We start from the raw sequence: 16,901 nt of genomic DNA on the forward strand, positions 1-16,901 counted from the left end.
TGGTGCCCTTAAGGAAGGCCCTACATAATCTGTGAGACATTAAATTAGAACCTTCAGCTCCGAGGTGAAAATTCGAGATCGCAGCCAATTGAACTCCAACAGTGGCAGCTGCAGCACCTTCGTGAAAAAGCTTAAATAGGAATTCCAGGATACTAGCAATCAGTGTAACATGAGGATCAATGTTATTCTGAGAGGCCCAAAAAGCAAATTGTTTCCATTTACTAGCATACAACTTTCTGGTGGAAGCCTTATGCGAAGATAGAAGAATGTGCTGTACCTCAGAAGAAAAATCATGTGACCTGGCTAGGTAAGGAACCGGAGCAGCCAAGCTGTCAGTCTAAGGGAATGGAGGGCCCCTGACGAATGTGTCAGTAGGTCTGGAACTGGGTGTAGAATCCAAGGTTCCTTTGGTTGATAGAGTCGGAGGAAGGGGAACCAAATCTGACAAGGCCAAAAAGGGGCTATTAAGATTACAGTCCTTCTCAGGGTTTTAGCTTTCTGCAAGAATTTCGGAATCAGGTATAGGTGGAAAGGCATACAGGAGTCCCAGGGGCCAATCGTGTACAAGTAAGTCCCTTGGGCTGTCCCCTGGTGGGGGATTCAGGGCAAAGTAGCTTCTGAATTTGGCATTCATAGGGGATGCAAACAGGTTGCAGCAAGTATGGCACCATCTGCGGAAAACCTTCTCCGCAACTTCGTTTTTGAAAGACCACTCATGCGGTAGCAGAATGGCTCTGCTCAGTTTGTCCTCTATCACGTTGGATTTCCCCGGGATATGCGTTTCTATCAGAAAGCATCCGGTGGACACAACCCACTGCCAAATTCTCAAGGCCTCTCAACACAGATGGTAAGACTTGGTTCCCCTTATTTGTTGATTTACCAGACCACTGACATGTTGCCCGTCTGTATCGCAATCGTCCCTAGAGGCAGAGAGTCGTGGAAGTGCTGCAATGCCAAAAGCACTGCTCTCAGCTCTATAACACTGATGTGCAACTGTGACTCTGTCTCTGACCAGGTGCCTTGGGCTGTTCTTCCCTGAAAAAGCCCCCCCACCTTATCAGAGAAGTGTCCGTGGTCACAGTGGCTGACGGTGGGGTGAGAACAAATGGTCAACCCACTGTAATTTGTTGGCTGGTCAACCACCATCAAAGATCCTTCTTGCAAGAGTCCGTAATTATGCAAGAATGACATGGGAAGTTGCTGGTATGACCACTGGGTGAATAGTAACCATTGAAGAATCCTCATGTGCATACGTCCCAGAGGAACTGCTATGAGTGTAGCTGCCATGGTGCCTAGTAGTTTCAGTACTTGATGGGCCGGTACTTTTCTTCTCTGCAAAATGTCCAAGACCTAGTTTTGGAGAGTGGTTATTCTGTTCAGGGGCAATCTTACTGTGGCAGTGGTAGTGTCTAGCTCTGCTCCGATAAAGGAGATACGCTGTGATGGCGACAATGCAGACTTTTCTAAATTGATAGTGATGCCTAACTGAGAGCAGAGATTGAGTGTGTGATCCTTGGACAGAATTAGTTGATGCCTGGAGGCGGTGGTAAGGGGCCAGTCATCCAGATACGGAAACACTCAGAATCCTAGACACCTCAAGTGAGCGGTAACCACTGCCATGCATTTGGAAAACACTCTGGGGGCTGTTGTGAGTTCAAAGGGCATTGCTCGGAATTGGTAGTGACTGGTTCCCAGCCGGAAACGCAGATGATCTCTGGATGGCCTGGCCAGTTTGATGTGGTAGTACGCATCCTTGAGATCTATAGAGCACATCCTATCACCCACTTCGAGAAATGGGAGAACAGACTGAAGCATGACCATCTGGAACTACTTCTTTACAAATGTGTTGAATCTGTTGAGATCCAAGATGGGCCTCCAGTCCTCTGTCTTCTTCAGAACTAAAAAGAATCTGGAGTAAGTTTCGGATCCTATCTGGTCTGCTGGGAGTGGCTGGATGACTCTTTCTCCAGCCTCTGGATTTCCATGGCTGCTTGATCCCTGAGACTGGGTGGAATGTCTGGGATTTTTTTGCCAACAGGTGGGTTTTCTAAAAATGGAATGATGTATCCTCTGATAACGATGCTTTGTACCCAAGAATCTGTTGTAATTCCTAGACAGGCATCTGGATACAAAGCCAAGCGACCCCCAACTGCCTCCAGAGCAGGACAGTCGGGCCTCCTTTCAGGAGCGCTGATAGGGCTTACCAAGGAACTGATCCCTGTTGCTCTGGTTCTGTGGATTCCCTCTGCCGCCAGGATGGTGTCTTCCATTGTTGCCCCCTCTTCTACCCCTGGAGGGGGGGGTCTCACTATGCGTGTTCTGGAAAGCTCCTTAAGACTTCTGGAACCACATTTTTCCACCTTTCTGCCCTTTGGGGTATGGTCTGGTAGGGGTGGAAAAATGGACTACTACGGCAGACTGAGTCTCTCCCTCTTGCTCACACCTAGTGAGAGTCTCCTTGACTTTGGGCCCAAAAAGAGAACAGCCATGGAATGGGGTATTGACAAAGGAAGACTTGAAGGCTTCCGCAAAGGAGCATAAGTGCATCCAGGACTGTCTCCGAAGAGCTATCGCTGAACCCGCTGCCCGACTCGAACCCTCGTCTGCATAGGAAATGAGCCGCATAGATGAGTTCACAATGGAGTTAAGGGTATTAAGTTGTGCTGTCACTTTTGGCAGAGACAGCTCCATCATCTATTTTGAAGACGGGTAAAATGAGTCAAATAGTTAAGCGATCGCATAGCAAAGGTCGCAGAACTAAAAATGCGTTTCCCGTATCTGTCCATCGTCCTGGAATCCCTATTAGGAGGATGGACAATAGAAGAGGTTTCTGACATCTCTTTCTTGGTGGTTGCCGCCACCACCATGGCATCAACGGGGACTCCCTTAGTGAGGAACATCTTGTCTTGGGGAGAGGTGATAAACTTGTTGGGCCTCCGAGGGACCAGTTCCAAAGTATCAGGAGACTCGCAAGCCCTTTGAGCAACTAGTTCCATCAACTCATCGAAGGGTGGAATCACCCAGGAGGTGGAAGGTTGAGACCCAAAGGCCTTCAGGAGCACCGACTCATCCTCAGTAGGGCTAACAGACTGCCTGTCACCCCTCTGCTTTAGGACTTCCAGGATATCAGCAAAGGAGATATCCTCCGAGGGGGACAGTGGAGACCCTTCTGATTCCTCTAAGTCGGTGTCAGATGTGAAAGATTCTGGGTGGGGAATCTAAATGTCTCCTCTTACACAGTCTCTTCCCGGGAACCACATCAGTGGGGGCTTCTGGTGAGGTCTCAGTAGAGCAAGGGTCACCCAATGGGGTTACCTGAGGCTCCGGGTCTCGATGTTTCACAGGGACCTGTGATGTAGAGGCAGAAAGAGGCACTTTAGGGGAGAAGGAGGAGGCACCTGATGATTTGTGCACCTTAGATGACATAACCCTCCTTATGGCATCAAAGGCACCACTGCTCCGACCCGAGGAAGCCGCTGGTTCTGAAGAAGCCGGCAACTTCCCCGGTGCCAAGACAGTGGGCTCCGAACCAGAGGACGGAGCCGAGCTCATCCATGCCGAAGCCCCTAGAGGAAGGGTCGGAACAGACTAATCGGTTCAACTCCACCCCCACCCCGGAACTGATAAGAGAGTGTCGGCTCCCAGACTCTTCCGATGGAACCGAAGAAGTCAGGGTTGATTAAGCCGAAGGCACTGGAACAGGTCTCTGCTCTAAAGGCTCCACAACCATCAGATCCTCCTCCTCTGGCTCTGAAGGCCCTGCTCAGCTCGGAGGAGGAGTAGTCACAGCCAGTGGGATGGTCTTAGGTCCCGAGACCTGTTGGGTCGATGCCAATAGAAATTTAGCCAGTGCTGGGTTCTCCAGAAGCCTCAGCACCACCTGGTCCACTTCCACATTAGAAAGGTCCTCGAAAAACGAGTCGAAGGAATCAAAGACACCACCAACTAAAGGACAGGTGACTTCAAGGTTTCGGAGACCGGCTCCAACACCGGGGATTGGCTCCGAAAAACTTGCTCGGTGCACTGCTCCGATGACTGCGGAGCCAGCGACTGCACCTTCACGGTAAGGCTTGGAGCCGATGACTTGGGCACCAAGGGACGCCTTCAAAGACTTCGACCAATTCGATGACTTGGAGGTCTGGTCAGCCTTGTCCAAGGACTCCTGAAAATCTGGCTTCAACAAGCCTTTATCTACCAGCTTCCTTCTTCTCTCTAGTAAAACCCTACTACTGAAGGAATGGCAGATAGAGCAATCCTCCTGGAGGTGAACAGGCCCCAAACAATAAACACAATTTACATGGGCGTCCATAATGGACATCTTCGGCTTGCATTTTGGACACTTCTTGAAGCCAGATTTCAGTTTCTCCTTATGGTCAGACATTGTTATAGCCACAGAAAACAAACATCAAACACTCTGTTCTAGTTGTCAGATCTCTGAACTACCTTCAGTGTTATCCAAGTATATAAACACGGTTACTGAAAACTAACCACAACGCACACTCTAAATGTTCTAACAGTCCTAAGTTGCCAGATCCCTGTACAACTGTAAGGAGGATATATGCAATTATATAAACGTATATAACCAACTAACCAAGCACACTATTATCTAAACACACACTATATATATATATATATCTATATATATATATATATATCTATACACACACACACACATATATATATATATATATATATATATAGTAAACGGATAGGGGTTGGCCTAAGAGCAACCGCTCTGTAAAACAACTATTCTAGTCAATTTAAATAACAAACTCAAAAGGCTAACTAGCCCAAAAGCAGTATAACTAGAATATCTTTAGATATCTAAAGAATTATCAGCAGAAATTTGCCAAAAAACAAGTAAATATAAATCAATTGTCCAGAGCTCTCCGATGACCTTGCTATCAGTTGCAGCAGCAAACTAGATCTGAGGTAGGACAGAGAGCATCATGGGAGAGGGGCCTGGCCTCGAGCTACTCTGAGATCTTTAGCTAGTAAAGCGGCCGACTCGGAGCCGATGGAACCCATGTATAAGAATAAACGGCAAGACTGAACAACTTCACATATGACATTTATCTGACGGGATATTAAATGCAAGATAAAAGTATAAGCATCTAGTATAGACAGATGACATGCATACTTCCCGATTTAAAAAAAAAACAAAAAAAACCCCACCAAAACCATCTATAAGAACAAAAAGGACAAATGATATATAATCACTATTACTTAAATACCTACCTTGCCTTTGTCAAAGGAGGATATGATCTCTTGATAAAGTCGTTCCTTCAGTTCTTGCTGTGAATACATGTGGCAGCTGACTCTTGGAACAAGGTGTGGTGCACATGGCTTGTCAGACCACTACAGTAGTAAAGAACAAAATGATATAAGGTTGAAATCCAGCAGATTGCAATGGGAAGTGCTTTCAGTACAATGGAACAAAATAATAATCAAGATATATGGCACAGGAAAGCAGACAGCTACATACCTCTTAACTGTACAGATCAACTGTACAGAATTGCACATAATGTCTAGATTTATTCCCTGACATTTTTGGACTGTTTCTCCTAAAATTGTAACTTTCTGGCAAATCGTTGAGGTCACAAAATAATGACAGACATTTGAGTTTCAGATTTCATACCCTTGAGAAAATTCATGCTGATACAAAACCTGTTATTCTATCACCTTTTTAAGTTTGCAAGAGCAATATTTAAGTGTGTCCCTAATTTTGGTTCTTTGCCCCACTATTACTTATAGCTTTCTTCAGATTTCTTGTTATAAGAGGTTGAGAGGTATGAACACCTACAGTGCAAGTTTTCATGAAGTCGATGGTGATTACGTTACCAACAGCATTCTTTGCCTAAGGTACCAAAACAATGGCAAATTAAATACCAACAGAGGTGGACAGACAAGATGTAAACTGTGTATTACAGACCAACAGAAACTCAGTTTTTACTCTTTTTGCACAGACCACCAAACATCTCCCATCAAGTTGCTCCAGTGTCCCATATGTTCCTCTAGTGAAGCCCTATGGCCTATTCATTCTTTTGGATGGTTAAAGGTGCATGTGCTAAGAGTGTAGTGCCATAATCTGCACTAGGGGGGTCACAGTTTTATTTTCATTGCCCTATTTACCATGCAAATGCTTACAGGTGTCTGGGGCAGACCTACAATGGGACACTGCTGGTAGGTTTAACATGTTTTTGCAAATTACTGACAGCCCATATGCCTTTTCCTGACAGGAGAACATCCATGCCTTCTCCACTCCCCTCCAGGAAATCTAACACAAAGTGTGTCCTTCAGCCATGCTTGTCCATTATCTCCTCACCAAGGAAGGTGAACAGGCAAAGCCTCATCACTTCTTTTTCACACATACCAGGTATTCAGGGCTCTATTCTATTCAGCTGAACAAAGCTTTAAAATGTAACTAGATTTATATGAAGCTGTGTGAGTAGGTATTATACTAATATGTGCTGTTAAGAGTATTACTTAAATTACAACTCTGTTGCTTAAGCAGCAGTTTCCCAGGTTAAAATAATCTATGTAATTATACACATTTGTTTACCACAGTAGGACATAAATGACTAATATAAGGCACAGCTCAGATGGATACCAAGACAGAAGGCATAATATAATGACAAAGCAAATGATACAAAGACAGTAAGGATAAACTGAATACAAAATGCAACAGTAATTCAACAATGGAAAAAAGGATTATTATAATTTTACTAAATTTTGAGAAAAAGAAGTTATGTACTCATCATAAATGTTCCATGTTTGTAGTCCATCTCTCCCTTCATTCTTACATATAGGTTCAGAGCCAATCCTCGGCTCTGACTCGGCCTATTACAAAGCTCAAAGTCTCTTAGTTGGCTTGTGTCTAGGTAGGTATCCCATAGTGCATTAGTACAATCCCCAGATCTTGTTTGCTACTAAACTATAGAAAGACAGAACTAAGGTTATCCAGAAAGAACAATAATGAAAGGTCTCCACCCTACCAAGGTACAACCATCCTGTCTCCAGATCATTCCAGGACGGTGGTAGGTGGGTGGGTTCGTAAGAATGAAGGGCAAGATGGACTATAAACCTGGAACGTTATGGTGAGTACATCATTTCTTTATGTTCTGTAGTCCTATATCTTCTTCATTCTTACATATGGGACAGCATCCCTAGCACCTTATTCTTGGGTGGCTCACGAGAAAATACTCCTGAGTACCGTGGAAACAAAAGAGGCTGTACCCCTTGAGGTCAGGTCCAATTTGTAATGAGTAATAAAAGTAAGAGGGGTAGCCCAAGTTGCTGCTGCACAGATACTGTCAATTGGAACTCTGGCTTGGAAGGCAGCAGATGTAGACTGGGATCGTGTAGAATGAGCCTTAATCTTGAACGGTAGAGTTTTTCCACTGGAGGAGTAAATGAAGGAAATACAGCTCGAAATCCAATTTGATAGGGTCACTTTAGAGATGGCAGACCTATTCTATTTATTTATTTATTTTTATTTTACATTTGTTGACCGGGCTAGTCTAGCTGGATATATTTCCATTTTCAGTAGAGGCCCGGGGAGAAAAGCTCCAACATTAATAGTTAGATCATTACTTAAAATACAGCAACAAGGATGGTAAACATAGTTGAAACATCGTAAATGAAAGTAGTTCAAATAAGTATACAAAAATCAGTAATAATAATAAAAAAGTGATCAAAAAAGATATTTACACTAGTATAGAAATCATTAAGAATGGTGAGATGAATTCTATTACACAATAAAAGTGACAAAGTGTTATTATGTACTAGGTTGTACTAACAGTAAGCAGGATGAATCTACCAAATTGTTTCATTGTGGTCAGCAGTTCAGTTCTTCATCATAGAAATTAAAGAAATATGTGTGAAAAATTGGTAGGGTGTAGAAGTAACCTTAGCAGAAGGAAAGGTTAATCAGGTTTACAACATGGACATAACCAGTGAGTTTTAAAGTATGTTTTTAGTCTTTGTTTAAAGAGAGGCAAAGAAGTAAGTGTTGTTAGTTGATTTGGAAGGAGGTTCCAGTCTTTTCCCACTGTGTTAGAAAACAGGGAATCTCCAGCTAAGTTATTAGTTTTGGTTATACTAGCTAGAAGCTTGTTAGAGGAGCGCAGTGAGTTTAGGTTTTTATAAGGGATTATGAGATTGGATAGTATAGGAGTGCTATTAGGTTGATAAAATATCTTGTGGGTCATGGTTAGTTGGGAGATTTTCAGAAGGTTTTGAAGTTCAAGCCAGCCCAGCTGCTTTAGATTTAGACAGTGGTGAGTTCGAAAGGGGTTACCAGTGGCAAATCTGACTATGCTGTTATAGGCATGCTGTAGTTTGACAAGGTTATTCTTTTTGAGGTTGGTGTATATGGGAGAGGCATAAAGAAGAGTAGAAATTAAATGGGAATGAGCAATTCTGGTTTTAGCTGTTGGAGTTAAGAAAGTTTTGCTTCGATATAAGGAGCCAATTTTCCTGTTAACATTTTTAATGGTGTTATTTATGTGACTATCAAATGTAAGGTTGTTATCAATAGTAATTCCTAACAGTTTAGTTGTAGAGTCAGGGTGTATGATTGTGCTACTATTGGAAATGACAGAGAAATCAATTGGGGTAGACTTATTAGAGGGTGTAAAGAGAAGGAGCTTGTTTTTTTTCGCATTAAGAAGGAGACAACGTTTTGTGAACCATGTTTCTACTGTGTTAAATACATTCTGAGTCAGGGAATGTAGTGCAGATGGTGAAGTTGCTGAGCAAATTAATGTTGAATCATCTGCATATTGAATGCAGGTGGCCTGTGAGATTGCTACATGCAGGTCGTTAATAAAAAGAGAAAAAAGAAGTGGTACTAGAATGGAGCCCTGAGGGACTCCCAGTTTAACAGGTAGAAGGGATGATATATTATTTGCCCAGAGAACTGCTTGTTGTCTATTGGTTAGGTAGGACCTGAACCATTTAATAGCTAAAGAGTCAAGAGAGAAGGATTCAAGAATGTTGATCAGAAGTGCATGGTTAACCATGTCGAAAGCTTTGGAGAGGTCAATAAAGAGTGCAGATGAGAGGTTGTTGTTATTACGATTTCTATTTATAACATCTGTAAAGGATAACAGAGCGGTTGTGGTACTATGAGATGGCCTAAAACCATGCTGACATTTAGCTATTATGTTATTTTGTGTTAAATGGTTTAAAAGTTGATGATGAACGCATTTTTCCATGATTTTTGCTAAGGGTGATAAGAGTGCTATTGGTCGATAGTTTGAGTAGTCATTTGAGTTGCCGGCTTTGTGAAGGGGAATGATATGGGAGATTTTCCAGATGTTTGGAATGTAACGTTCCTTAATGGTTCTGTTTTATGAGGATGGATATAGGATAGGAAATTACTTTGGCTGCTTTTTGGAGGTATTCAGAAGGTAACTGGTCAGCAGAAGGGGTACAAGGCCTAAGTTTTTGGATAAGTTTGTAGATGAAAGTGGTAGATATTGGTTGAATAGAGAATACTGGTAGAGTACTAGATATGGACGTGGCAAGGTTTAAGCTGTCTGGAGTAAGTTGGCTAGCTAGTGTTTGTATGGTTTCTGTAAAGAAGGAGTTGAAGGCATTGGCTGTTTGGTGGGGGGTGTTAGGGTCTGCCTGAAGCGGGATAGGTGTATGGGAGTGCCCTGGGGAAAGGAGTTTATATACACTAGACCAAAACTTCTGGGCGTTATTTTGGTGATTTTGCTGTATTTTACAGTAGTAGTTCTAGATTCAGAAAAGGAAACTAACAATTGGTCTGACTTTCTGAGTTCCTTAATCCTGTGAAGGTAGAACTGTAACTGCCTGTGAACATCCAGTTGATGAAATTTGTATTCTGCAGTGTTAGAATGATTAGGGAAAAACACAGGTAAGTTTATGGTTTGGTTCAAATGAGTGTGAGAGCAAACTTTAGGAATAAAGGAAGGATTTGTACAAAGGGAAAATCTGTCTTTGTGGAAAATCAAATTAGAAGGCTTAATAGACAGTGCTTGTAACTCTGATTCTCATCTAGCTGATGTGATGGCTACTAGAAACAAGGTCTTCCAAGACAGAAACTTCAATAGGCATGAATGTGCGGGTTCAGAGGGCGGTGCAGTTAGTTTGAACAGAACAAAGTTTAGATCCCAGGGAGATACCGGTTCCTGAAAGGGAGGTCTCAGCAAAGTAGCGCCTTTAAGGAAGGTTTTACACAATCTGTGGGACATCAGGTTAGATTCATGTTGTCCCAAATGAAAATTAGATATCTCTGCCAATTGAACCCTAATTGTGGCAGCTGCAGATCCCTGATGGAAAAGTTCAGACAAAAATTCTAAAACCATAGGGATGGATGCAGTATAAGGATCTACATTCCTTTCTTTAGCCCAGAAAGAAAACCTTCTCCATTTGTTAGTGTATAACTTCCTAGTGGAAGATTTATGCGAAGATGTAAGGATGGCAGTCACAGCAGGTGAAAAATCATGATGCCTGACTAGGGATGGAATTTGAGCAGCCACGCTGTCAAATTGAGGGTGTGCAGGCAGGGGTGAAAGGAGCCTGACGTGTGTCAAGAGGTCTGGCACTGGGTCCAGAGTCCATGGATCGTCTAGTAGACGAGGTCCAAGAAAGGGGAACCAAATCGGACAAGGCCAGTAAGGAGTGATGAGAATCATTTTGCTTCCCAATAACTTTGCTTTCTGAATCACTTTGGATATGGGAGGAAAGGTAGGGAAAGCATAAAGGAGTCCCAGGGGCCAATCGTGAACAAGTGCGTCTCTCTGTGACTCCCCCGGAGGGGGGGATAAGGGAGAAGTAGCTGCTGCATTTAGAGTTGATTGGTCTGGCGAAGAGATCGCAGCAAGGGTGTCCCCATTTGCTGAAGATCTGTTCCACTATTTCCTGATTCAGAGACCACTCGTGAGGCATCAAGATTGCCCTGCTGAGCTTGTCGGCTATCATACTGGTTGTCCCCGGGATATGCATTGCCACTAGAAAGTGCTGGGAAGAAACTGCCCACTTCCATACACGAAGGGCATCTCGACAAAGGGGATACAATCTGGTTCTTCCTTGCCTGTTGAGATACCATACCACCGATATGTTGTCTGATTGGATTGCTATCGTCCCTAGAGGAAGAAAGTTGTGAAGTGCTTGCAACGCTAGATGCACTGTTCTCATCTCTAGGACACTGATATGTAAGGTGAGCCTCGTGATCTTGCCATGTGCCTTGGACAGTCCTGCCTAGATAATGCCCCCCCCCCCCCATCTGTAAGGCATCCGTGGTCACAGTAGCAACGGGTTGGCGAGGAAGGAATGGAGTGCCTGTTGTCAGCTGGTCGGGTTGAATCCACCAACTAAGGTCTTTTTTGCAAGACTGTTACGATGATATGGTGAGACAGAGGCAGTTGGTGAAAAGACCACTAAGAAGATAGAAGCCATTGGAGAATTTGCATATGTAATCTGGCTAGAGGAACTAATGTTATGGTGGAGGCCATGGTCCCTAAGAGTTTCAGTGCCGTCTTTGCCTTGACTTTCTGTAGAGGAAGTAAACTGAGAATTGTTGTCTGAGGTTTTGAATTTTTTCTTCAGGTAGATAAGCTAACATGGCAACTGTGTCTATTTCTGCGCCTATAAAAATCACAAATTGAGTGGGTGATAAGGCAGACATTTGCCAATTTATTGTAATCCCCAGCTGGGAACAAAGCTGGATGGTGGAATCTCTGGTTTGTAGGAGTTGATGCCTGGTGGTGGCAGTCAGGAGTGGAAACACTTGGAATCCTAGACGTCTCAGGTGAGCTGTCACTACTGTCATGCATTTGGTGAACACCCTGGGGGCTGTGATAAGACCAAAGGGCAGAGCACAAAACTGGTAGTGACTGGTTCCCAGCTGGAAGTGTAAGTGACTCCTTGAGGCTCTGTCCATTTTTATATGGTAGCACGCATCTTGGAGGTCTATGGAGCACATCCAATTGTCTTTCCCTAACAGAGGGGGTATAGAATGCAGTGTCACCATCCGGAACTTGGCCTCCTTTACAGATTTGTTTAGTTTGCTGAGGTCCAAGATGGGCCTCCAGTCCACTATACATTTTGGCACTAACAAGAATCTGGAGTAAGTTCCAAATCCTATCTGGTCTACGGGGACGGCTTGGATAACTCTCTTTGCAAGCAACTTTTGCACTTCTACAGTTGCTTGATCCCTGTGATTGGGTGGAACATCCGGGATCTTCTTGGGAGTGTGGGGTGGAAGAGAAAAGGGTATGGAGTAACCTCTGGTGATTATTCTTTGTACCCATTTGTCTTGGGTGATGTTCAGCCAGGCTTCTGAATACAAAGATAGGCGACCCCCGACTGGCTCCAGAGAAGCACAGCCGGGCCCCACATCAGGAGCGCTGATAGTGACAGCCTCGAAACGAATCGTGGCCTCCCTGGTTTTGTGGACCCCCCTGCCTCTAGGGTGAAGTCTGCCATTAGCTCCTCCTCCTCTGCCTCTGAAGGAGGAGTCACCCTGGGCATCAGGGAAAAATCTCTGGGACTTCTTGAACCACATCTTACCACTTCTCTGACCCTTGGGATATGGTCTAGAGGGGACGTTAAAACATACTCCCACAGCAGACAAGAGTTTTCCCTTCTTGTTCTCACCTGGTGAGTGTATCTTTTACCTTAGGTCCAAACAATGAAGAACTGTCAAAGGGGGTGTTGGTAAAGGTAGACTTGAAAGGCTCCGCAAAATTACATAAGCACATCCAGGAGTGTCTCCTAAGGGAAACTCCTAAACCCGTTGCCCTGCTCGCTTCGTCAGCTGCAGAGATCATCAGCCTCATGGAGGAGTTCACGATGGAATTTAAGGTGGACACCTTCTCAGGGAACCCTTCAGTAGATGTACCTTGAAGAGCATCTTCTAACTCCTTGAGGAGATCTCTTTGAAGCCTCGTAAAATGTGTGAGATAGTTCAACGATCGGAGAGTAAAAGCCACTGAAGAAAAGATACGCTTCCCGTATCTAGCCATCATTCGAGACTCCTTATTCGGTGGATGGACAGAAGTCTCTGCCAGCTCCTTCTTAGTGGCCACCACCACAACCATGGCATCTACAGGCACACCCTTGTACAAAAAAATCTTTCTCTTTTGGGGCAGACAGGAATTTATTGGGTCTTCTGGAAACTGGCTCCACGGCATCAGGAGTCTCCCACACCTACCAACTAACCAGGTCTAAGAGTTCATCGAAAAGAGGAAACACCCAAGAGGCTGAAGGTTGAGACCCGAAAGCCTTCAGGTACACTGACTCCTCATCAGAAGGGGTGACAGTGGGCCAGCCGCCTCTCTGCTTAAGGATCTCTAAGATGTCTACAAAGGAGACATCATCATTGGGGACCCTTCTGACTCCTCGAGGTCAGTGACTGAAGTGATGGACTCGTCCAGGGAGCCTACATGTTTCCTCTTGCATGTCCTCTTCTGAGTGGGCTCCTGAGAAGGATACTCTGAGCAGGTCTCGAAAGACTGGGGGCCTCCCAATGGGGGCTCCTGAGGCTGCGGGTCTCTGCTGTCGAGAGTGAGAGAGTAGGTGCTGAGACACAGGTCAATGCTTGAGGGGGAAGACCATCAGTACCCTTGCGTGGAGCTGATGAGCGAGATAGCACACTCCTCATCATCTTGAAAGCAGATCTCTGCAGCTCCGAAGACAGCCCCAGTTCTGTGGAAATGGAGGTAGTCAGCTGCTGCAGAGCGACCGGCTCTGAGATGGATGTAGGTTCTGAGCTCACCCTAGCCGATGCACCGAGACGGAGACTCAGAAGTGAAGAGGTTTGGGTCAAAGTGTCCCTGTTGAGGCCAACCGGTGAGCTTCAGATCCTAGACACCACGGACGGCGCCGAAGGTGTCGGAGCAGAACTCTGCTCCGAGACAGCCACAAGGGGAGCTGGAACCAAGGGTTCCACAACAAGTGGCACCAAAAACTCTGGCTCTAAAGGCCCGACTCAGCTCAGAGGAGGAACCACAACAGGGAGGATGGACTCTGGTGGCTCCGGAACTGACTGGGTCGGAGAAAACAACTATTCGGGCAAAGCAGATGACTTCAGGAGTCTAAGCACTAGTCTCTCCACATCTTCCTCTGACAAGCTCTTGGAGGATCTGGATGACAGGGTAGGTGATCTGGATCTCTGTAAGATTGGAGATCTTAAGGTTGGGGAGACTGGCAAAGAATCCCTGGACCGGCTCCGATGCAATTTTTAGTAGTCGGCTCCGAAAGGCTTGGGGCCGACACTGCAGTGCCAGCATCGACAACCTCGATCGGCTCCGAGGACAGTGAAGCCGAGGAGGAAGTCATCTCATCAAGTTTTGATTGTTTCTGAGGAGGTTCCAACACACTAGTCGGTGCAGGAGAATGCCTCTTCGCCGACTTGACCTTCTCTTTTTTGGATGAATGTGACTTAGATGAAGAAGAACTCGCAAAGTCTTCCTCGAAGGAAGGCTTGAGGAGACCTTTCAAAATTAACTTGTTCTTCCGCTCCAGGAGAACTCTGGAGCTAAAGGAATGGCAGAATAAACAAGTTTCCTGCAAATGAATGGCTCCGAGACCATATACATCATTACTATGGCCATCCGTAATTGACATCTTCTGGGAGCACTTTATGCATTTTTTAAAACCCAAAGGTTTGTGGTCTTTATGAATAGCTATGTAATAAAACAGGTACACAACAAGGACAACGAGGACTAGGTCCTCTAACTTAAACGGGCCTAGCCCTAACAAGCGCACACACGCACACACACACACACACACACACACAAAGTGAGAGAGTAAAGAGGACTAGGTCCTCTAACTTAAACGTGCCTAGCCCTGAGGAAAAATAAAAAAAATAGCACAGAACTAAGACCTCTGCTAAGCCGTAGAAAGGCCACAAACTTAGTCGCAGGCAAAGTATCGAACAAACAAGACTGAAAGTAAGCTTTAAATTTCTAAAATTTAGAAAACAAAGGCCCTAATATATATGCGGACCCACAGAGAAAAAAATTTGTATCAAGACTAGCAAAAAACACTGCTCAGAAAAAAATATATATATATATATATATATATATATATATATATATATATATATATATATATATATATATAAATATAAAATAAAGCAAGAAAACAAGGTCCTAACAAAACGCGGACCTATGAATATCAGCGTTAATAAAACTAGCACACAGGGTACCAAATGGAGAACAAGTGTCAACAAGTTCTCAACAAACTAATTTAAAGGCAAAAAAAAAAACAAACACACACTACTAAGCACCATCTAATAATACGTTAACTAGCTATAGAATCAGTAAAGTGATAATAAAGACAACAAATTTGAACTTAGCCATGGCCAAGCAAGAAGCACTTCTGAACTTGTAGACGCGGCAAATGAGATCTGGAGATAGTGCTAATGCACTATGGGATACCTACCTAGCCACGAGCCAACTAAGAGACTTTGAGCTTTGTTATAGGCCGAGCTATATGTAAGAATGAAGGCAAGATAGGACCACAGAATATTAAAGGTTACTTATGAAGTGCATAATGTTCTATATCAACCACAAAAAAGGGAAGCAGAAATACAGGTAAAGCTCAAACAAAAAGTCTGCAATGCTAGAGTGTACAGATTCTCAGGTGACGTGGTCAACAGTGAAATGTTTGTAATGGCCTTGTTTAAGTACGTAAGATTTTAAGTTGGTATCTTAAGTTAGTACGGTAGGGGAGGTCTTTTAAGTAATTATGCAGAAATGGAACAAAGTTTAGCACCAAGGAGGGAGAAACTCAAGTTATACACTGTAGTTTTGTTCTGGGGCTAGAAGAGGCCCAGACTGTGAATGTGCTCTGAGGCTGTAGGAGGGAGTGCCAGGGTATGAAGGAATCAAAATGTACTTGAAAAAGAATGAACTTAGCAGGTCAGCCCTTTATTTCCCCATATATCTTTTTTTGACTGTGTTACAGTGGTGTTCAGAGTTTGGGGAGTTAGTGATGAAGAGACAGTCGACTGGAAAATGACTGAAAGGCTGACACATTGTTGGTGTCAGCTGCAGCAAATACTGGAAATCTATATTCTAACTAAGCAAAAAGGATTCTCTTACCAATGGCTGATCGTGCAGAACATAGATTATGCAAGACAAGAAGAGTAGGTAGTTGATTTATTGCTAATTTTTTTTTTTTTTACAGTTTCATAGGTATATACGGGGCAAATGATCATCAGGGCCTTTATAAGCCTAGCCAGGCAACCCAACCCAATTGTGTCCCCATGTAACATGGGCACCTAGTTAGGAGGTTGCTAATGGTTTACTGGGGGTGGGGGGTATATTACTTGAGAATATTTACTGCTGGTCTCTATCGGAGACATCAAGATTAATGGTCAACTTTACGTCTGAATACAGTTAGGGATGAACTCTGCTTCACATGGATGGGAAGTCTATTTCAGAGTGTTGGGATCTTTTGAGAGACAAATGTCTTGGCAGCATGTTCTATTTCTGCTGCAAGTAAAGTTTAAATCCTTAGATCTGGTGTTTCTGATGCTATTTGTTTGGCACATGTGCAAAAGGTGCATCAGGGCTGGATCTGAGGATGTCTTATATGCCAGGCACAGATTGCCTCTCAGTAACCTGCAGTTAACAAGAGTAGAGAAATAGGGCTTATCTGTATAGGACAATTTGTAAATACTCTGGAATTTTTTGGTAAGGAACATCTGTGGCCATTCCAATTGTTGCATATGTCTGGTCAGGTACATGCCAAAGGGAACACTGTACTTAGTGATGGGTGTGATACGGAATGAGTAAAGAGATTATTATAACTTCTTTGGACCTGGATGCCATACCCTTACTTATAAGTTGGGTGACAGAATGATTTTCTTACTGCCTTGGCTATGTGTTAATAGAAGGCCAAATTACCCTCTACATATG

The 16,901-nt window shown here is 44.0% G+C and overlaps 1 protein-coding gene across 1 annotated transcript in view; it reads right to left on the reverse strand.

Annotated features, from left to right (window-relative positions):
• DOCK5 (dedicator of cytokinesis 5) overlaps positions 1-16,901 on the reverse strand; it is a gene marked incomplete in the record, with an annotated part of 3,482,443 nt that overhangs the window by 634,238 nt on the left and 2,831,304 nt on the right. The window contains 1 exon segment of the mRNA XM_044083155.1: positions 5,239-5,358. Within this exon segment, the coding sequence (XP_043939090.1) occupies positions 5,239-5,358 (120 nt within the window).

Source organism: Protopterus annectens, chromosome 9.part0 (assembly GCF_019279795.1).
Source record: "Protopterus annectens isolate FY-2018-M chromosome 9.part0, PAN1.0, whole genome shotgun sequence".
Taxonomy (NCBI): domain Eukaryota; kingdom Metazoa; phylum Chordata; order Ceratodontiformes; family Protopteridae; genus Protopterus; species Protopterus annectens.